At 45.7% G+C, this 22,085-nt stretch overlaps 1 protein-coding gene across 2 annotated transcripts in view; it reads left to right on the forward strand.

Moving 5' to 3' along the window:
• The window catches only part of STK26 (serine/threonine kinase 26), a 58,428-nt gene that overhangs the window by 12,761 nt on the left and 23,582 nt on the right, over positions 1–22,085 (forward strand). For both annotated transcript variants that reach the window (XM_075941152.2, XM_006135315.5), the window contains exon 2: positions 20,573–20,803. In XM_075941152.2, the coding sequence (XP_075797267.1) occupies positions 20,573–20,803 (231 nt within the window). The remainder of the gene's footprint in view (positions 1–20,572; positions 20,804–22,085) is intronic.

The raw sequence follows: 22,085 nt of genomic DNA on the forward strand, positions 1-22,085 counted from the left end.
CCCAACAACAATAATAGTGCATTCTTTGCTCCCAAGGGAATTCCGCACCAAACTAGTGAAAGATTCTGAGCCAAAAATAAAAATTCTGCAAACAATATTTTAAAATTCCGAAAATTTTGTTGTCAAATGAACATTGTGGCTCCAGCAAGGCAATGAAGAGTAGGAGTGTTAAATATCAATTAATTAACTAATCGAATAGTCAATGAGCTGTCCATCGACTACTCAAGTAGTCAGTAAGGACTAGCGGCATTCTGCCTTTGAAAAGTACACGAACCCGGTAGGGGCGCTTGTGCATTTCAAAGAGGAAGCGCCGCTGCTGTGCCGCTGCCCCGTCCCACAGAGCTGGGGGGAACCCACTTCTTCCTCCTCTCCCCCCCCACCCTCTCCATTGCTGTCTCTTTGTGATAGAGGCAGCAATGGGAGGGAAGTGACTAGTCGATCAGTCATTTACATCCCTAATAGAGAGCACAGGTGACTGACCCGGATGCGGGAAATCCACCCAGTAGCTCCTTCCCCCCCATCCCTGGATACAGACTCAGTGGTGGGGCTGCACCCGACCCTGACACAATGCAAAGTCCAGGACTGTCCCAGAGGGTCATGTCCCTGGGAGGATGGGGACTGCAGGGTGGGCTGCCACCTCTACAACTATTGGCCTGTGGTCCCCATTGCCATGGCAGAGTCGCCACATTTATTTATTGACAAATTGAAAAATTTTGCCGTATTTTAAAATATTGTGCACAGAATTTTTAATGTTTGGTGCAGAATTCTGTCAGGAGTAGCAGATGAAGCAACTCAACAGAATTAGTAGCTCCACATTATGAGGGCTCAGCCCAGCAGGATCCAAATGTGGAGTAATTTAGGTGTGGACGGCTTAGTAGGGAGGTGGGGTGTGTGGTTCCAGATGTAAGGGCAATAGGACTCTGCAGGGAGGTTCAGGTGAAGGTCTTTGCCACTTGGCAGGGGAGGTTTGAGTGACTCAGGGCAGGAGCCCTGGTTCTGGGGAGTGCAGGAGGTCAGACTGCGTCACGAGGGTCCCTGCTGACCTTCAAGTCTGAGTCTTTCAGTTGCTCATAAGGAAGAATTGGTGAAAGAACAAGATGCCAGCAGCTGACCTCTATACGTCGTACCATAAGTGCCTGTGAGTCTGTACTTTTTCAGAAAGACACTACCTGTTTCTCTGTCTGTACTAAGGAAGGGCAGGGGGTTCTGCTGCGATTCCTCATGGGAGTTTTAAGATTTGTGAAGTTGACACTGTGGTTGAGGCCATGTTTGGTATTTCCAGTTCCCGGTGCTGTGACAAGTCAAAACCTGGATCTGGGGTCAGAAGAGTCTCCAGGAGGGACTTGGCTCAGATCTGCCTGGATTCCATTTGCCGGAGCGTAGTAGAGAGAGGCAGGAAAGGATCTCTCTTTTCTTCTGGGCCCCACAAGCATGTGGTAGAATTACTTTGATCAGTCGGTTTTGGAGACGTGTCACGGGGGAAGTGGTTGTGACAGCCAATATATCTGTGTGCAGTGGTGGTGTAACGTGCAGGTTCTGAGATGGTAGAGTGACAAGATGGGCGAGGTTAGATCTTTTTCTTGTTGGAAGAGATACACTGAGCTCTTTTTCAGGTCTGGGAATGACACTAAGGCTCAGTGTACACTGGGACTTTACAGCACTAACTTTCTGTGATGCCCTTGCCCTCCCCCGAGCATAAGAAGTTAAAAGTGACAGGGTGACGCAGGATGCAGCGCTTAGTAACTCCTCTTGAAAAGGTGGTTTACATAGAGCACTGAGAGCGCTGTGGCCATGCTTTCAGTTTAGTGCTGTTGCGGTTAAGTACAGACAAAGCCTAGAGTGTCACAAGTCGGTACCCCTTCAATACAACTTTTACTTGGGCTATATACTTTGATACTATGTTAGTTGGCAGGAAGGAGCTCAGTGGAGTTTCCTGTGTCAGGAGTGAAAAATCATATGCACACCTTGAAATAACAGTGTTGTGCTTATGAAATGACCCCAAATAAACACTCAGGAAAAAAAAATTAAAATTCTCACTAAAATGCTGCCGTAGCGTTTGAAAATACATTGGAAAACATACTATTTCGATTGTCTTGTCTTAAATCTCTGAAAGGAAATGGCGATCTTGTCTGTCTTTTCGATTCTTGTGTCTCTCTCCTCTTCCTAAGTGATACAAATTCTCATTGTCTGATACACAGGGCTGTCTCCCCACTATACTTGAAGCACGTCTCTGAGCTGTGAAAATGCCACAGAGCAGCTTCTGTTTAACCCCACTTCAGGGTTTGGGGCTGGTAGGTCACATTTACTCAGTCTCCCCTCTGATAGTTAACTCAACTTATATGGTTTTACAATGTTTAAAAAAAAAAGTCAAATTGATTTTGGTCAATTACACCTGGTAATGGACTTTTCAAGGGGGGGGGGAGGGGGCATAGATTAATATTCACATGGCATTCCTCATCAGTGCCTGGGCCAGCAAGCCAATGGTCCAACCAGCTGACCAAATTCTGTGATGAATTCTGGTCACCTGCCATGTGAGGCACATAGCCCATCTTAAAATACATGCATTTCAATTCTGAGAACCAATAAAGAGAGTTATGATTCTACTCCTATAGTCTCACGGCCACAGTTTAGATTTTGAACTGTTAAACGACAAAGCTGATTTTGTTCTAACTGGATTCCAAGGCATGCACTAAATTTTGTGAGGATGAAAATCTGTCTCTAATAATTTAAAAAGAGCAATAAAATGTTTTCTAAAGTAACGTGTGTCTGCCTGCAGAGATGCTTTTGTTCATGTAGCAATAGCCATTTTATTGCTGAAATTTAAACCTCATAAGTATTCAGAAAATATTGCATAAATGTCATGACTGTGTAGTTTTTTTTCTTATTGGCAAGGCTTCAGTGCTGCTGTCTCTTGGATTTGAAGCCATTTAAGAGGGTGTGGTAAAAATAAAAATCCCTCTTGTGAACCGATAAGCACAGTCTGCCAGCTAAAAGGAAATGAGTTAAAAGTAAAAGGCAGGCTTACTGTTCCATACATTGTTTTTCCTTTTATCTCCCTTTGCTAGTAGAAGTGGCTTCTGTATTCTCTCAGTACAGTGGGATTTTGAAAGTAGTGCATAAAACAGAGCAATAATTATAGATAGCACTTCTCATATCTTTGGACTTCTGATCTGGCTATATAGTGTTTAGGTACCTCGATGAACTCTGTTACTTTGTTGAAACATGCTTTTGTCCATTCAGGAAATGAGATGAATTTGTTTTGGAAGAGAGCAGTTTGCTGAATGCTGAGAGCTATGTTTGAATGCTGGTGTGAAGGAGTCTGTCAGTGGATAAAGGCCAGTCTAAAATAATGAAGGGCAGTTAGCTTTTCTTTTTTTTTTTTAAAGCTGTACAATGTTGTTACTAAATGAACCCATTCCAAATCATGGTACGGATCCAACAGTATCATTTGCATGTTCTTTATTCCATTGGTCCAGCTACCATCACTCTTCTTAAAATACAAATTTTCAAGGTCAACGATGACCCCAGTTTGCAGCCAGTAGCATGTATCAGCACTAGAAAGGTTAGAAAAGTTCTGTCTTCCCTTGAAGTTCTGAGAGCTGCTCATTTTAAGAAGGCAATAGGTAGGGTGTCATCAGTAGAGCTTTTCTGCGCGTCTTCTCCAGTATGCAGAGCCTCTTTATGGCCAGAAGAGACCGAAAAGCAAGGAACCCCACTGCATCTGCAGGGGAATCCAAAAGTCAGAGATCATACCTCTGAGTGTGTTGGACTGTGTCTACACTGGCATGAATTTCCGGAACTGCTTAAAACGGAATACTATTCCGTTTTCAGTTTTTCTGGAAAAGGAGCGTCTACATTGGCAGGCTGCTTTTCCGGAAAAGCGTCTGTGGCCAATGTAGACGTGCTTTTCCGGAAAAGACTACTGGGCTGTCTACACTGGCCCTTTTCCGGAACACTGTTCCGGAATAAGGACTTATGCCCGAGTGGGAGCAGAATAGTTTTTCCGGAAAAGCGGCTGATTTTCCGGAATAAGTGGCCCAGTGTAGACACAGCCTTGGAGTTTAGATCTGGTTGCCTTTCAGCCATCTGTGTCTCTTTGAAGCAGAAGTAGGGTGGGAAGCCAGAAACCCTGGCTAGGCCATGTTTACTGTGGAACGTGTATGTTACTTTAAAAACACCAGCTTTTGGAAGAAGATGACATGAACCTAGAATATGAGAGGTTGTTTACCCTAAGATGGTCAGTGTTTAACACTATCTTTAAAAATTAGAAAATTACAAAAAACCAACATTAAATGAATGTTATGAGTTTGCTGAGTTGAGCACTTGAAAGGTAGAAGTGCCAGAGTTACTATTGGCCATGCAACCTTCAGTTCTGCTCCGTGGTGCATCAGTGCTGTACATTAAACAGGGCAGTGGTCCTGTGGAAACATGCCCTTTAAAGAGTGTTTTACAGCATATACAAAACCAAAGAGAATCGGGGAGCTCCTGGCCTATGTGGTGTCCTCAGAAAAGAGGATGGCTGTTGGGTCTGGAAGCTAGTTGGGGCATGGGTGGGGGAGAGATCAGCTTGACTTTCCTCCCTGCTCTTTCCCATTGCCTCCAGCTTGTTTCTCCAGCTTTCTGCCTTTGGACTGGGTTCTAAGTAGTATGTACCTAACGGGTGGTTGTTTTTCCCTGTGGTTACACGCTGTTGATTTGAATAACTTTCTCTGGAACACTTCAAATAGACAACAGTAAAGCCCTTGTGTTTTCCTCAGAGGGGCATTGTCTTTACCTTTTCTGCTGCTCCTTGCTAGAATAACTTGATATGGTGAAGGATCAGTTTAATTTATAACACAAGGATGCTAACAGCTAAAACCCTAATCTCTCTTATCTGTTAATTGGCAATTATGGCCTGAAAGGTGACTTTAATATCTAGTGTGTATTATTTACAAGAAAAATCTGCAACTTTTACTCTGGTTTGGCTGGGTTATTGACAGGTTTTGATGTAGGAAAGCAATCTTAGACTTATACCTTCAAATCATGCATTCAATGACATGTGGAGTGTCATTGCACAATGTGTTTGCACAGCTGTAATTAATTGTAACTTAGTAAACATTTTTGAAAGGGATTGAATCTGTCTTTTAGGTGTGTTAGCTGAGTGGTGCAAAGAGAAGTAAAAAGTAGTAAAACCCCCTTAGTACATCTAAAAGTCTGATTTTACACGCGCATGGAACAGATATTCTGAGTAAGATTTAGAACCATTCTTCATGGTAGAATTGCACTATGTTTTTTCTCTACTTGGATTCTTTTTTGGACCTGAATATTGCTGTTTGCTTTCATTTAGAGCAATATTGTTCATTTTGACACTCGTCTCATCATTTTTTACCTTTATTCAAAGTTGTGGATATGCTTAACTGGGTCTTAGGAGTTCTTGCTGGTATTTTCAAAATCAAATAGGCACTTAAAATGGATTGTAGTGATTTGATAATCTATATTCAGTTTATGCTTGCTTTACTAATACTTCAAGGCAGATAGTTACTTTCTGAGATGTGGCTTAATTTCTATATTACAATATTTAAAAATGCTCTAGCTATGAAGTCCTCAAGATATTTTAAGCATTAATAAACGAAACCTCCCAATGACCCTGTAACATGGGCATTCTCTCCAATTCGGACAGGTAATGGAGGCACAAGCCAATGGGCATGTGCATGTCTACATGAGGTTAAAGTCCCACACCTGGCCTGGGTCAGCAGACTCAGGCCCAGGGGACTCGTGTTCCAGAGCTGAAAGGGTGTGATGTAGATATTCAGGGTAGAGGGTTTTTTAGGCTTGGGCAAGAGCCCAAACCCGAATACTTACACAGCAATTTTTAGTCTGGAAGCCTAAACCTAAACCAGCTAATCCCACCTGCTGCAGCTGTGCAGTGGGGCCATTAGCCCTAAGTAAACATACCCTCTATCTACGAGGTCTGGGTTCTAGGCTTGATACTGCTGTGAATCTCATGGTGGTGTGCTTTAGCTCCAGACTGTCCTTCTCTGGCTTGTTGTAAGAAACAGACAATTGCCACCACTTCACTAAACATTCAGCTTTGGTGCTCTCTGAGAGAGATTTCTTTTGGTTTCGAGATGTTGGTTTTATCAGTGGCTTGCTGTATTGGGAACTGTCTATTAGGTAGCCGCAGAGGAATCTCATAGTGACTTCTTATAGCAGCACCCAAAGTTCCCAATTTCTGCTTGGGTTCTGTTGTATCAGGCACTTCACAAACATAGGCAATTGAGTTATTTAACCAAACTGACACAGCTTTTTGTGCTTCTGGAAGCATTTACTCAAAAACAAAGCTTAAAATATTTTAGAAATGTGTCAATGTAGGTGAACTACAATGCTCTAGTAGTTGAACCACTCCTACATTAGAAGGTGCTTTCTGGTTCAAATAAATCCCAGGAGACATCTACAAATCCATAAAATGGAATAGCTTCTCTGGGTGTAGTGTGGGAAGTATTGTCAAGTCAACAGAGTGAACGAGGTAGTGTTTGGACGCCATTCTTGGAAAGAATCCCAAGGGAAGCTAAGATACCCGGTTTTTGTAAGACTTAGAAAATACATCGAACTTTTGCTTTCATTAGATCAGCCTGTATTGGAGACATTTTGGAATGCTTATTTTCTTGCATTTCAGTTTGCGAGCCTTCCATGATATTGATTTGAAGCCTGTCTTTGGAGGAGGGGTCAGTGACAAAAGACAATTTCAGGATGGTTCTGCTTTGGAGGATCTGCAAAGTGGCCAGACTTTTGTTCTCATGTGTTCTGAGCACAGGTTTAGCTTTCTCCTGCTGTCTGTGTGTGGACTTGGTAGTTTATGATTAGTTAACTCATGTTCTATAAAATGTATATCCTTCCCCTTTTCGTATCTCACAAATACAGGTTACCTTTTTTAATAAAGGGCGGCTGATATTCCATGACCTGCTTCTTTTTAAGAGCAAGAATACAATATATTGGTAAGGTGCTGGAAGAAGAGAGATTGCAAGACTAGCTGGTCAAGGCCGTGGAACAGATTAGGACCTGGTCCACACTTGTTTTGCCAACATTGCTAGGTCTGTTTAGAATATGAAAAAAAATTCACAACCCCACCTGTCCTAACTCTTCTGGCAAAAGCCTGAGTATAGCTAAAGTTGTATTGACAAAAAGTTATTTAGCCAGAACAGTGTTTCATTCAGGGAACTGGCATGAGCTATACCAACAAAATCATTCCTTTGTCAGATAAGTTGTATCTACACTAGGAAGCTTTGTTGGCATAACGCTGATGACAAACTGTTTCTTCCTCTTACTCACAACCCCCCTGGGCAGATGGTTATCAGAAAAGGTGATGGAGTGTTTGAACTCTGACCACCATACACTCATTTCATTCACTGGTATGGTTCTTCAGTGTCATCATTTTCTTCTTTTTTTTTTTAACATACTTCTATGGAAAACTTTGAAGCTTGCTAATTTTTTTATTTGCATAAAGAGATATGAAAGAACATACCAATTGAATTACAGCCTAGCAGTGTTAGTACTGTTGGAATTTTCCTTTTGGGTAGCAATTATACCTTTGTGAAAACTTAGTTGGCAGTATTTTGCTATGCAAATAAAGCTTTGTAGCATTGCACTGGAACGCTTTGTGTAGCAAAGATTTTTATGAACTTCTCTTGACTAAAATACTCTCCCTCCAGGGGATAGGGAAATTGAGAACAAGGAAAGGCAAAAGCAAGGCCATAGCTGCATGTTGCTGAGATGAATACAACCGGTGATTGATGACTGTACCTCAAATAATACAAACAGGCATGGTAATAAATGTTCTATGGAAAGGCTTACCTTGTTATATCTCAATGCCTGGCCATTGCCCTAAAGTTGGAGAGATACTCTCATGGACAGCTGCCCCAGTATGGGGAAATCCTTGGATTGTCCCTTAGCCGTGCCACTGAAATTGTGTGTGCCCATGAACACTCTGGGTGCATGTGTGGGGGTGGGAATGGCTGGGAGAAACCGGACATGACTGGAACTTCCTTGAACACTAGCCATCCCCAGCTACTGTATCCCCCTGCTGCTGGCTTTGGTATCTGGTGCAAGTTAGACCAGTCTCTCGGATTGGTCTGGCTCACATGAGGGAATGAGACCCGAGCCCATGTTTGAAGGGTTGGGGAAGTGCAGTGGTGGGCTAGTGACCTTTGTCCACACAACTTCCCACCCTTCCTCACCTGGAGCTGCTCTTTGGACTTCTTAGTCACATACAGAAACCTGGGCCCATGACCGCAGGCATTTAGCTCCTATTTTGTCAGGCTACGTCTAGACTACATCCCTTTTTTTGATAAAGGGATGTAAATTAGGCATGTCGATATTGTAGATGAAGCCGTATTTGAATTTCCTGCATTTTGTTTGCATAATGGCGGCCACTGCTTTTTTCGAAACTCCCCCCCCCCCCCCCCCCCCGGCAGTTTAGACTGGGCACTTTCAACAGAAATGCCCTGTTTCGAAAGATCCTGTACTCCTCACTTTTTGGAGTACAGGATCTTTCGAAACGGGGCATTTCTGTCAAAAATGGCCCGTCTAAACTACCTTTTTTTTTTTTTTTTTTTTTTTTTTTTTTAAGCCCCATTTTAGGAGGTAAAGTGGCAGCCACCGTTATGCAAACGAAGCACAGGAAATTCAAATCCTGCTTCATTTGCAATATCAATGTGCCTAATTTACATCCCTTTATCGAAAAAGGGATGTAGCCTCAGATCTTGTGAATACAGGATGTACCTCCCTGGTCTGGCAATGTTGGGACCTTATTGGTCCTGAATGAGGATTTTTCGGACCAGGGGTGGTATCCCCTATCACGAGCCCCGATCCAGCCAGCCCCCGGCCTCTGGCCCCTCTGTTTCCCCTGGACTGTCATGGGTGTCTGAGGTTCTCCAGCCCCTGGTCCCACGCTGCTGTGGGTGGCCAGATTTCCCTGGCTCTGCGCTGCCGTGAGCTGTCAGGATTCTGTGTCCCCATGCTGCTGTGGGTAGCCAAACTTCTTCCTCTAGCCCCTCGCTGCTAGGGTTCTCTGGCCTGGCCCCAGCACTTCTGTGAGACTCTGGCCCTGCTGCCTTTGGCTATACTGCTGGCCCTCCTGCCATTAGGCTCCCTGGCTCTCTGGTCCAGGAGCAGGACCACAGACATTGCTGGACCAGAGTGTGTTGGTTTTCAGAGGTTCAGCCTGTAGTGAGGTGCCCTCAACTCCTGTGAATTGGAATTGGGAGTAGCAGGCGCTCTGCTCTGCATGTTTCAGAGTTGAGCTCATCTTGCTGAAGTTGAAGGCCAGCGTTTATCAACTTTACCATTTACATATTCCAGCTTGTGCTTGGAAATGTTCAAGCCACTTCAGAATGACTGTTAGGTTACATTTTCATTTTGTTCTTCCTGGATTGTTTGAGGTGATAGCTGAGATATTTGCATACAGCTGCTTTCTGCTTTTAAAGGGGTTATTTTAAGTGATTGACTCTGAAAATATATGAAAATACCCTCCGCTAGGAGATGTAGACTTAAATAACTTAAGTCTAGAAACAAGTGCTTTTCTGTTACCAAAGAACCTATACATTTGAGCAGACTTGAGAACATCCAGCATTTGTTTTTCACAAATTTTTGCAATGTCTACTTCTGCTTATGACTTCACTTTGTCATCACAAATTCAGTGTTGTGAGCTTTCTGAAAGGAAAGCGAGAACTTTGGATCTCTAGTAATGGTGTGAATGTAAGCCCCTTGTGGTAAGGGAGTGTCTTCTGTGTTTGCACAGCATCTAGCGCATTGGTGTCCTGAGCCATGACTAGGACTCCTAGGAACTAAAATAGAAATAATAACATCATCTGACATACTTTACTGGAAACTTCTTTGTCCTGCAAGGCTTTTTGGCAACGTCACAGCTGCTAACTTATGACAAGAATTTTAGGTTGTACTCCTTTACAAACTGTCCTCCTTTGCTAAATGGACTTTATGTGCAGAACTTTAGTGGCAAACCTGTATCCTTAACTTTAAGGTGATTTTGAGGGGGGAAGGAATTCACTTTGCTGATGGAACGGAGTAGCCTATTCAGAAGTCAATATTTATGGCACATAAATAGTGATACCTTGTTACATAGGTGGCCTGGCTAACCCACAAAACGGTAGTGAAGTGAGGTGAGCAGGAAGGGCCTTAGCACTTAGCGTGGAACAGGCCCTGGAAGATGTGGAACAAGCACCAGCAAGCCCATATTTCACTGCCACAGTGCACAGGAACTGGGATGTCCTCTGTAGTTTGCTTATAGCAATATTATCAGGGCTGCACAAAGAACAAATGGACAGCTATGTAGCTGTGTTGGTCAGGATGTAATGAGGTATGATTTCAAGACATGGTTGTGCTGGCCAACCCCCCTAGTATACACACGGCTATGCTGGCATAGTAGTCTGGCATATTTAACCAGCAAAGCCTTTCAAGTATAGACCTAGTAGTTAGTGGAAAGTGGTCCTGTGGACTTGTGCCCCAATCAGTGATAAGGAATACAGTGACCAAGATGGACCTAAGCAGCAGAACTATTTGGCAGTTTGACCTCTTCCAGTGACTTAGGTTCTTATGGTATTCTCTCTGTATGCATGCTCCTCTTGCTCCAGATGTGACGAGAAGGCATGTAATAAGAGCAGCCTTTCATTTTATACCTGTGACTCTGCCATATTCCAGAGCGCCCAGATCCTGGGGAAGATTTGACAGCGAGATTGAAAGCTGGAAAATTCCACCAGGATTTCTAGCCTTTTAGATCCAGAGAAAACAAAGATGCATGACTATCTGCTTTTTCTTATAGGAGGAGTACTGTTTAAAAAAAAAAAAAAAAAAGCTCAGAACTTGTGATCTGTGTATTCAGGGTTTGAGAGTCATGGTAACCAGAGAATTTAAGAAACTAACCTTAAATTTTTGACATGTTAGCTCCTCTTCTGTCTTCTGTCACAGCACAATTGTTCTGTTTATATTGACATGGACTGAAAATGTCATAAATGTCCTATACCAGGATCGGCACCCTTTAAGGAGTAGCCTGCCAAGATTTAACTTACTCACTTCTATTTACAGTTCTGTGTGTTGGGCCTGGGCCAGGCTGGGTATGGTGGCCATATTTTCTGAACCAGCTGCAGCTAGGGAGAGTGGTTTAATTTAAACTATTAAACTTCATTAAATGAAGTAAAATATTAATTTGTCTAGCACAAAAGGTTTCAATATTTTCTTTATTTCTGGAAGGGGTGGGGAAACATTTTTGGGTTGGGGGGCCACTGGCTCACAGAAAAATCAGTTGGGAACCACCAAGTGAGAGGTGCAAAAACTTAACCCCTCCCCTAAATCCTCACCGATGTGGCCCCCAACTGAGACACCTCACTTGGGCACTCTAGCCCCACAGGACAAGGGAAAGGAGCAGGGAAGACTGAGGTTCAGGGCTTCCCATAGGCCAGATTTTCTCTTCTGGGGTTCCGGAGTTAGTGGATTTTATGGGCTCCCTTAGTCTCTCGGGTGGAGACAAAAATGAGGGGTTCAGTATGCAGGACAGGGCTGCCAGTGTGTGGGATAGGGATGGGGTGCAGAAAGGGGAGAGGTTGCGAAGTCTGGGTGGGAGGTAGGCTGCAGAAGCAGGCTGGGAGTAGGGTGTCTGGCCCAGGGGTGGGTGCCAGGCGCAAGGGAGGGTGCAGTGTGTGGCCAGGGGTGAGGGTGCAGGAGGAATGGTGGATGCAGGAGCAGGGTGGGGGTAGGTGTCTGGCCAGGGGGGAGGTACAAGAGCAAAGGAGGGTGCAGTGTGTGTCCGGGAGGAGGTACAGGAGCAAGGGAGTGTGCAGGAGCAGGCTCGGGTTGTGGGCTCTTGGCGGGGCGGGGTGAGGTGAGGGGGATTGAGGTGTGGGGGTCTGGGCATGAGGGGGAACGCTTACCTTGCCGTGTGGAAAGCTTCCGAACAGCGCGTTGCCTTTCCCCCAGCCGGTGGGAAGGGGAGGGAGCTCAGCTCCCTCCTCTCCCCCCCACCCCTAATCTATGCAGTGGGGATCCCGGTGCAGTGGAGGGGAGGTGAAGAAGCCCCCACCAGACCTGGCTCGCTGTCGCTCCCCCTGTGGCGGGCGGGGGAGGAGGGGGAAGAGAGCGGCAGTGCAGAGAGCTCACCTGCCGAGCTGGAGCACGCCTCGCTCCGCAGCGCCCCAGCCAGGCTCTGCCCAGCTCCTGCCGGGGCTGAAGTGACAGCTCCAAGGTGTGGAGGTCTGGGACTGGCTCCACCAGGTTTTGCCTTGGACTGCCTGGCCCTCTTGGCAGTGGTGGCAGCCGCTGTGCCAGCAAGCAGCCTGGAGGAGGGGGCGGCGTGGCTGGGCCTGGGCCCCATGTGCCAGAGGCAATCCCAAGGGGGGGGGGAAGGGGCCGTGCAGCACGAGGTGGTGGGGCAGGGAGTGATAGAATGGCCAGAAAATGAGTGCCGCTGGAAGCCAGCCTGGCTGCCCCCTGGCAAAGCTCCAGTGGAGCTGCCTATCTGCCCTGCGGGGAGAAAGAGAGGAGGCTGCTGCACCACGTGAGGAGCAATGGTGGTTAAAATTGGGACAGTCCTGTATGGTCAGTGTACAGATCTGGCCGTAGGTTGCCGACCCCTGTCCTATGCTTTATTCATTGGTCCTGGTGATCGGAGGAGCTGATTTCTTGACACACGGTGCTTATGCAAAATGCACTGCTGGCTAGAGGCCTTGGGGTAATTGATTTTCAGTGTTTAGAACCATCTTGTGAAAGAATAATGATATATTGATTATAGAACTGTTTCCAAATATATTGCATGTATAATCTAGCATGAATCCATTTCATTCTAGCCTGAAATTTAGAAGTCACATCTCACATCCTGTGAGCATACGTTAAATCTAGCATTTTAGTAGCTGTCAGTTTTCAAGGACATGCAATGTTCTGAATTTTAGAATGCTTTAGAAAGTACCCCATCTAGGGACTGCTTTAATATCTGGGATTAATGAGGTTAACATGGCGGGGAAACTGTTGCCCCGCTCCTTTGCATGTGTTTTCTGGATAAGTATATTGGTGTGGATTTACTTTTGGCAGGGAGAGTAGCTAGTTGTTTACTGACAACTGTTTATGTTGCTTGGAGAGACTAAGAGCTTGAATTCCTTTGGAGCTTGTCAAGAAGGTGACAGTGTGCATAACCATGCATCTGGAAGCATTGTGTAACAGCAAGGAGGAGTGAGGCGTGGAAATACAATTTGAGAAGTAAATAGAAAAGATTGCAGCATGGAAGCGCATTTACTTCACATCTTGAGGCATTTGACTTTTTTCAGAAATCTCCTCTAAAGCTAGAAGCTGCTCTTGCTAATAGGGCTTTTTTCTTGCTTTTATCAAGCTGAGGGGGAAAGGTTGCTACCTTCATCTAGCCATAGAATGGGTCACAGATCTCTTTCAAGAAGCCTTGTAGGGGCAGATATCTTACCTTCTTTCAACTCTTGGCCACCCACTGAAGACAGTCAATTTCAATTCATTGAGACTGCTTCCTTTTTAAGATTTGCTGCTGTAGGTTGTCTTCCACACTATGCTTCTGTGTTCGGCCAAAGGAAACGTATCCACCATTTGTTCTCTGGCATGCTACATACTGTATTGAAATAGCTGAGTGAAGAACTCCATGGTTCCAAGCACTGAAGACTGAACCTGTACTATCTCCAGCTGTTACCTTGTCTGGTCTCATGAGCACAGCAGGGTCCAGCCTGGTCAACTGTAGATTGATTGGCGTTCCCCCTCCTCCACCCACAAGAAGTAACACTAAAGTATTTCAGGAAATGCTATTGGTGATTCAATAGATCACAAACTCAAAGCCAAACAGATTTTCTAGCATGATTAAAGCTATGGGCAGGTCTTTTTGACACACAAAGTAGAAGTCTTGACTAAGTGTGGTCAATCAGATGATTCTGAGGAATATTGGTGTTTTGTAGCTATCCACATTCTATGAATTGTCTGGTAGAATATTATTATAACCTTCCAAGTAGTCACTTCCCTATTTCATCCTCACAGATTACCATAGTATGCAGGTGACCTGACCATAATACGCATGGGAAGGCAGCTGGTGTGCCCGTGGAAGGAAGTCATATTCAGAGTCTGAGTGGTTGTGATGGAGAAATATTGGAAGTTTTATGCCATGACTGTACTGGAGGCGAAGGAAGGACTTCTTCGCTTCAGCCCTGGCAAATGCAAAGTGAGGCTCAGCTGAACTGTTCCAGATGGTGGCTTGTAGCCTTGTTAATCCAGCTTGTCTTTGCATAGTAATAGCCAAGTATTCCACATGATTGGAAGTTTTTGAATTGCTTCACCCGCAGAGTGAATTATCTGTCTTTGTAGTAGCAGAACCATACTGAGGAAAGGGGAAAACAGCCAGCGATGCTCACAGAGAACTGGGAAAGGGCCAGGGGAGTTTCAGGAAGATTAGCTTCTGTCTTTTTTGGGGTGGTGCTGATGTTGAAGAGGATTTTTGTTCTCTCCTTTTGTGAGGGCATTGAATAAGTATTCTTCATGTCGCTGGGGAATAAGAACAACCCAGGAAACTACAGACCGGTCAGTTTAGTCTGTCCCAGGGAAGATAATGGAGCAGGTAATTAAGGAAATCATATGCAAACACTTGGAAGGTAATAAAGTGATAGGGAATAGCCAGCATGGGTTTGTGAAGAACAAGTCATGCCAAACTAATCTGATAGCTTTCTTTGATAGGATAACGAGCCTTGTGGATAAGGGAGAAGCGGTGGATGTCATATACCTAGACTTTAGTAAGGCATTTGATACGGTCTCGCATGATATTCTTATTGATAAACTAGGCAAATATAACTTAGATAGGACCACGATAAGGTGGGTGCATAATTGGCTGGATAACCGTAGTCAGAGAGTGGTTGTTAACGGTTCTAAATCCTGCTGGAAAGGGATAACAAGTGGAGTTCCTCAAGGGTCTGTTTTGGGACCCGTACTGTTCAATATCTTCATCAATGATGTAGATATTGGGATAGAGAGTACGCTTATTAAGTTTGCAGATGATACCAAACTGGGTGGGGTTGCAACTTCTTTGGAGGATAGGGACATAATTCAAAATGACCTTAGCAAGTTAGAGAAATGGTCAGAGGTAAACAGGATGAGGTTTAATAAAGAGAAATGCAAAGTGCTCCACTTAGGAAGGAACAATCAGTTCCATACATACAAGATGGGAAGCGACTGTCTAGGAAGGAGCATGGCAGAAAGAGATCTAGGGGTCATAGTGGATCACAAGTTGAATATGAGTCAACAGTGTGATGCTGTTGCAAAAAAAGCAAATATGATTCTAGGTTGTATCAACAGGTGTGTTGTAAGCAAAACTCGTGAAGTCATTCTGCCGCTCTACTCTGCACTAGTTAGGCCTCAGCTGGAGCACTGTGTCCAGTTCTGGGCACCACATTTCAAGAAAGATGTGGAGAAATTGGAAAGGGTACAGAGAAGAGCGACAAGAATGATTAAAGGTTTAGAGAACATGACCTATGAAGCCAGGCTTCATGAACTGGGCTTGTTTAGTTTGGAAAAAAGAAGATTAAGGGGGGGACATGATAGCGGTTTTCAAATATCTAAAAGGGTGTCACAAGGAGGAAGGAGAAAATTTGTTCCTCTTGGTTTCTGAGGACAGGACAAGGAGTAATGGGCTTAAAGTGCAGCAGGGGAGGTTTAGATTGGACATTAGGAAAAAATTCCTAACTGTCAGGGTGGTCAAATATTGGAATAGATTGCCAAGGGAGGTGGTGGAATCTCCCTCTCTGGAGGTATTTAAGAACAGGTTAGATAGACATCTGTCAGGGATGGTGTAGATGGAGCTTGGTCCTGCCTTGAGGGCGGGGGGCTGGACTCGATGACCTCTCGAGGTCCCTTCCAGTCCTATTATTCTATGATTCTATGGCCTAGGTGCCCCCAGCTCGGTCTCTGTTTTATCAGATTCTGCAGTTGAATGCCTTAGGGGGGGATGGAGACCCCAATCCTGCATTTTGGTCAGTGGGGTGTACTGTTCCACCCCCACAGAGCCCCATTCACCTTTTGCTTCACCTGTGTGGATCATAACGCAAGACTGGGACTCTTGGTATGTAATTGCAGCACAGATCTGGATGGCAGAGATTATCTGACAGCGGTTCAGCCCAGGCAAGTAGTTGGAATTGGATATGAAGTCAGGAGTTGGTAATATGTATGCAGCGTTTTCCCTCCCTGGGTCACAGAAGAGGTCAGCATGGTTTTACAGACAGGAAGTGGAAGTATAGAGGTGCAGTGACTTGTGAAGACTGCTTTATTATAGAAGGAGTTAATCTGCTGTCTGTTTGGATGAACCTGAAGTTGCACTGGTGGGAATCTCTCTAACTTCTAAAGTAGTGTCCACACTAGGGATCTTGGACATCTGGTGAATCTTTTTAAATACGTCTAGTTATGTTGTGTGCTAGAGTTCTGTTTGAACTCTATGTTGGGTCTCCTTCCAGCTGGTGGAGTCAGAGAAATGGCTTTTGCCACTGTAAAGGACTTGCTATCAGCCATTCTCTCGTGGGCAAAAGAAAACTTGTGCAAATTGCTCTGAGGCTTGTGCTATTTCCTTTCTCTTTCAGATTCTAAAACTTGCTATGTTAACTCTATTCCTACAAAATATCTAAGTATTTACATGAGAGCGATCGTCTGCCAAAAGCTGCCTTTGAGTTACTGGAGTACAACGCAAGCAAATGAGACTCAGATATTCCTGTGAAAAACACATCTTTTGTAGCTTAGACATTAGCCCCTAGAAACAGAAATATGAATAGAACCTTAAGTATAAAATAGAGCACATTTGCATTGTGAACGGTGAAATAAGATTGCTGGCTTGCCTTGACCTCCAGTGTTCGCTGCTAGAGATGAGTCGGCAATTCATTCTTCTTGATCCTTTCATCTTAGAATCTGGGTAGCTTTATACTCATTGGCACCTGCCTGTCTGGGTACTGGGCAGACACCAGAGCCTTTTTCATCTAAATTATCCAAGATCCATTAGACTCAATTGCATGGAGCAGACTGTGCACAGCTGTGCTCCTATGGTAGGGACTATGGCACTTTGAAGTGCTTCTCTTACAGTGAAATGCCTTCAAGGTGGCTTGATGCCTTCTCCCACTATTGTCTCTGCCTCCTGCTATGCAAGTGAAGGAAGATCCCAGCTCCTGCTATTGGCACTTTTCCTTCTGAGGCTCCTCTTCTCCCTTTGTGTTCCTGCTACAACCAGGAAAACAAGTGAAGAGAGTTCAGGGAAGGGAAAAAAAGTTAATGGGGAGCTATAGCAAAAACCAAACCACATGGAAAGCTAACGTGTTCCGGTTCCTTTGTTAAAAACAAAATGTAGTTCATTTCTCATGTCACCAGTCTCTGGGCTGGCAGGAGTGCACTGCACTAGCTCACTCAAAGCCAGGGCTCTACAAAAATACATGGTAATTGCCAAATTAAATCGGTCTGTCAACGAGAATGCCACTGTTTGTATTTGAACATACCAAACAGAGAGGTTATTCCAGCATGGAACTAGTTACTGTGGTTCACCTATGTGTTTTACCATACTGACAAGAACAAATAATGATGTGCAATGGGGAGACAAACAGAACAGTTTCCATTGGAATAGGGATTATGGGCATCTTCAGCAGCGGTGACTGGGCACGTGAGGTTTTGATGCTGTTAGCGGAATGTATATGTAAATGCCTTTTACTCGCTCTAGTTTTCTCTCTACGTTTTCGATTCACCTGTCTGCGAGCCATGGATTAGTGTTGACAGGCTTTGAAGAAGTAAGTTTTTCAGGAGGCATGTGAATGAAAGGAGGATGGTGCCTTGGTGCAGAAATGGAGATGGCACCAAGTAAAAGGGGTAAAAGTGACACTAGTGTGAGCGAACAACAAGCCAAGGTCTCGATGCGCCGCTTGTCCAGAGCATTTTCCACGTTGGCACCTTCATTCTTGCTCTCTGGTTTAGGGTTTCTTCTGCAACAAGGGTGATGTGATATTCACACCTAAAGAGGTTTTGAGTTGGAAGAAATGGGGCCTCCTTTCACCTTTGCGTTCTCCATATTATAGTATTCTGATAACTGATAAAAAACATGCACTGGGAGACATTGGACTTTGGAAACACTGCACTAAAAAGTGAACCAGGAATGTAGCAAGATTCAAAAAGGGTTTGAACATATTTATGGGGATATTACACATATCCACAGTTGTCATTAGCATCCCTTCCAAAAGTTTTGCCATTAAATCTCCTGCTTTCGGTCTTACCCTAGTAGTTGGAAATCGGCTTCTGTTCACACTACCGCTGCAGGTGAGCCCCCCAACCCAGGTAAACAAGCTTGTGTTCATGTGGCTTGCACTGGCAAGCGGAAAATCATGATGTGGATGTTGTGGCATTGGCAGAGGCCCTGGCTAGCCACCCACGCTTGGACCTAGAGCTTGGGATGGGCGTGAGCTCGGGTGGCGCTCTTGAGCCTCCACTGATCCTACAAAATCTGCACAGCTCTTGTTAGCATGCTAGCTTGCACTCCGCTAGCATGAGTCTCACTGTCCTGGTTGCATCCTTACAGACCAGGCAGAAACCTGTTGTGGGGGCAGATTATCCGACATCTGCCTACTGCAGGTTTTTTCACCTCCCTCTGAGTGCTGCTGCTCACTGTCAGACAGGGTGGTGGACTAGATGTTACTTGGAGCAGGGGCCATCTTCTGAGTTTGTTCAGCCCCTAACACGGTGGGTTCATGACTAGGGCTACTGGGTTGTGCGGTAATGAATAATAATAGACAGGCCCTGAGCGTGATCCACTATGGCAATTTCTGTGCTTGCCAAAGACAGTCTCCCCGCTTCGTGATCCCAGCTAAATACTTTCATGTCAGGCCTACTGCCAGCAGTTCTGGGCAGAACAGTCTATCGGGTCCCTATGCGTGCACAAGCCACGCCCATGCCGCCTGACAGGTGGGTGGTCTTGTGCTGGCTGTCCAGCAGGCTGCTGGTGCGCTGCTCCTGCAATGCCAGCGCTACTGCGAGCCTGCCTGGTAGGATTGTCAACCATCTACTCCTGCAAACCCAGACACCCTTACCGTGCCCCTGCCACACCCATTCTTTACAGCACTACACCCCCCCACACACGTATCCCCCTCTGCTTGCTCTCCCACCCTCTCTCATTTTCACCAGGCTGGAGCCAGGAGAGGGGTTATGGGAGGGGGCGTGGCGTGCAAGCTCTGAGAGGGGATTTAGTGCAGGAGGAGGTGAAGGATCAGGCCCTGGGAGGGGGTCGGGGTGTGGGAGTGGGTTAGGGGGTCAGTGCTTACCTTGGGTAGCCCCCAAAAGCTGTTGACATGGTGTCCAGGAGGGTCTCTGCTTGCCTGTAGGCGCTACCCCTGCAGCTCCCATGTGCTGCAGTGGGTGCTCTGGGCATGTGGCATTGAGTGAGGATCCCCTCCCCTACTAGGGGGCCTTAGGAACTGTGGGACACTTTGGGGAGCTTCACAGAGGAAAAGCGGTCAGGAAGCTTGCCTTGGCGGCTGGCAGCCCAGCCGGGCTGTGTCCAGGCGCCTCCCCTCCCCCCCCCCCCGGCTCTTTTAAATCAGCCGGGCCCCTTGGCAATTGCCGCCTTAGCCATCAAAGCCTGTTCAAAGTCGGCAGGATAAATTTTCAGACCTAAAGCCTGGATTGTGCTTTGTGTTCATAATCATGCTTTATCGCTTCCGCGAACCTCTACGCAGTCCTGTACTCTGAAGAGACTTTGGTCACCATGCGAGTGAGGTCTGACCTGAAATAGCGTGCCCACAAATGTGCTTTGATCTCTTAGGTGGTGGTCTAACTCAGGCTTACCTCCGCCCACCCACTCTCTTCTGCAGTGTGTTGTAAATTAATGAGTAACATGGTTATTGAGCATCGCCCTCATATACTGCCTTACAAATCCAGTGTAGGTTCTGGATTCCTTTGGTAAAAAGTAAATTGTATCAAAAGCATCAGCTGAAGTGTGATGTTGCAGCCCTTTTCTAAGATCTAAAATAGTAATCTTTTGAAGGATTTTTTTACCATTCAGAATACAGATTGGTCAAAGGCAGCATTGTTGCAGCACATTGTTGTGTGTCTTGTTTAAATACAACTTGCATGTTGTTTGAACAACTCCTATTTACTGATGTACTCTCTACATTGTAGCTAGTAAATATTTAGCTCTTCTGAGCCAACTTCCTGCCTCTGCTCTAAGCTTACTTTGTCCCAGTTTTTCAGTATCAGTAGAGTACGCGGCTTGCCATCTTTCTGAATCTGACGTACTCTCACTCTTGGTCACCTACACACAGGGGAATTTTCCTGACTGCCCTGCTCCTTCCTGTCTGTTCTTTATGGGAGTTGATGATCAGGCCCTTGCGTTTATTGCACAACATACACGATCTATAAGTACAAGCTGAGCAGAAGTTTATCTGAATTATCTGGTGATAATGTAGTAATGTTAGCACTGCCATATAACTTTACCAGTGCTTGCATGGGGAGGGAGTGGGTTATTCCTTTGGCAATAAGTAAAACAACTTGTTTACAATCTTTCTTTTCCCTTTTTTAATAGAACCACAGAGCAGACCCAGAAGAACTATTCACAAAACTAGAACGCATTGGAAAAGGCTCCTTTGGTGAAGTCTTTAAAGGAATTGATAATCGAACTCAGCAAGTGGTTGCTATAAAAATCATAGACCTTGAGGAAGCGGAAGATGAAATAGAGGACATACAGCAAGAGATAACTGTCCTAAGTCAGTGTGATAGTCCTTATGTAACAAAATACTATGGATCATATTTAAAGGTAATGTATACCGTTGCTCCATGTTCTCCGAGAAATTCCTATCCTGTCGATTGGAAGCAGCAAAATTAACAACATTCAAGAGTAATGGAGCAACTGTCCTGTCAACTTGAATTTTTTGGGAAAAGAGCTAATGCAGTTTCTGGCAGTGGATAGAGCACCATATCAACATTGTATTGTCTGGCTTTTTTCAAGTCAGGTTTTCTGTCCTGCTGCCAGTTTGGCTGGTTGGTTGGTTTTGTGTGGTGGTCTATTTTTAAGGATCTTTTTGGAATATGCTAAAGCCAAAGTTAAAATTGTGCTAGGGCAGAGGTGGGGAACGTTTTTTGGATCAGGGGTCGCTGACCCACAGAAATCAGTTAGGGGCCACACACAAGTGAGAAGCTCCTCCCCCCCCAAAGAAACACCCCACCCAAATCTCACTAATGTGGGTGGCCCTTGACTAAGCAGGAAAGACTCCCCACATTCCCCTTGCGCACCAGAGCCTAGTGGGGCCCAGGCTAGTAGACTGTGTACTCCTGTCCCTCAATAGGCACGGGCTCCCCGATGCTAGGAGGTGAGCCTTGAGTTTCGGGGGCCGGATCCAGGCAAGCCAGGGCCGAATCCAGCTCCCAGGCCTGAGGTTCCCCATGCCCTTCTCTGTAGTCTTAGGTTGTGTATGGGTGTCTCCCCTTGGCAAGCAGCACCGTCACATTAACACCTGTGGTCCTCCCCACTTTTTTTTCAGTATCTCAGAGTGATGCTCCTGTTCCCATCTATGCTTGTGTCTGCGTGACTACTCTTGCTGCAGGAGTTGACTTTGAGACCGGAGCACTCTACTGTCTCACTTAGACCAGGATAGATTCTGGCTCTGGTGAAGGGAGCTGGACAGAGGATTTCTTCTGCCTCTACTGTTGCACTTGGCCCCTAGTATTCTTTTCCTGGCCCTGTAGGGCCATGGTCCCCAACACGGTGCCCGCGGGCGCCATGGCGCCCGCGGGGGCATTTCGATGCGCCCGCCAGGTGCTCGGGGCTGGCCTGGCACCGGGCGCTGGGCGGGGGGAGCGCCGGCCCCGGGCGCGCGGCGCTGGGCGGGGGGAGCGCCGGCCCCGGGCACAAGTGTCCCCACGGGCGAACGGCCATGCCCCCTGGCGCCCGACAACCTCAAAAGGTTGGGGACCACTGCTGTAGGGGTTCTCTCAGATGCATCCCTTCTCTCTTCAAGCAGTTTGGCCTTTGCTCAGGAAGAAGAGATGCCCTGGTCAGCAAACTGTTTCAGAAGCTCTGCTGTGTTACCACTCGTAAA

Source organism: Pelodiscus sinensis, chromosome 13, assembly GCF_052426305.1.
Source record: "Pelodiscus sinensis isolate ZL-2025 chromosome 13, ASM5242630v1, whole genome shotgun sequence".
NCBI classification, from domain to species: Eukaryota; Metazoa; Chordata; order Testudines; family Trionychidae; genus Pelodiscus; species Pelodiscus sinensis.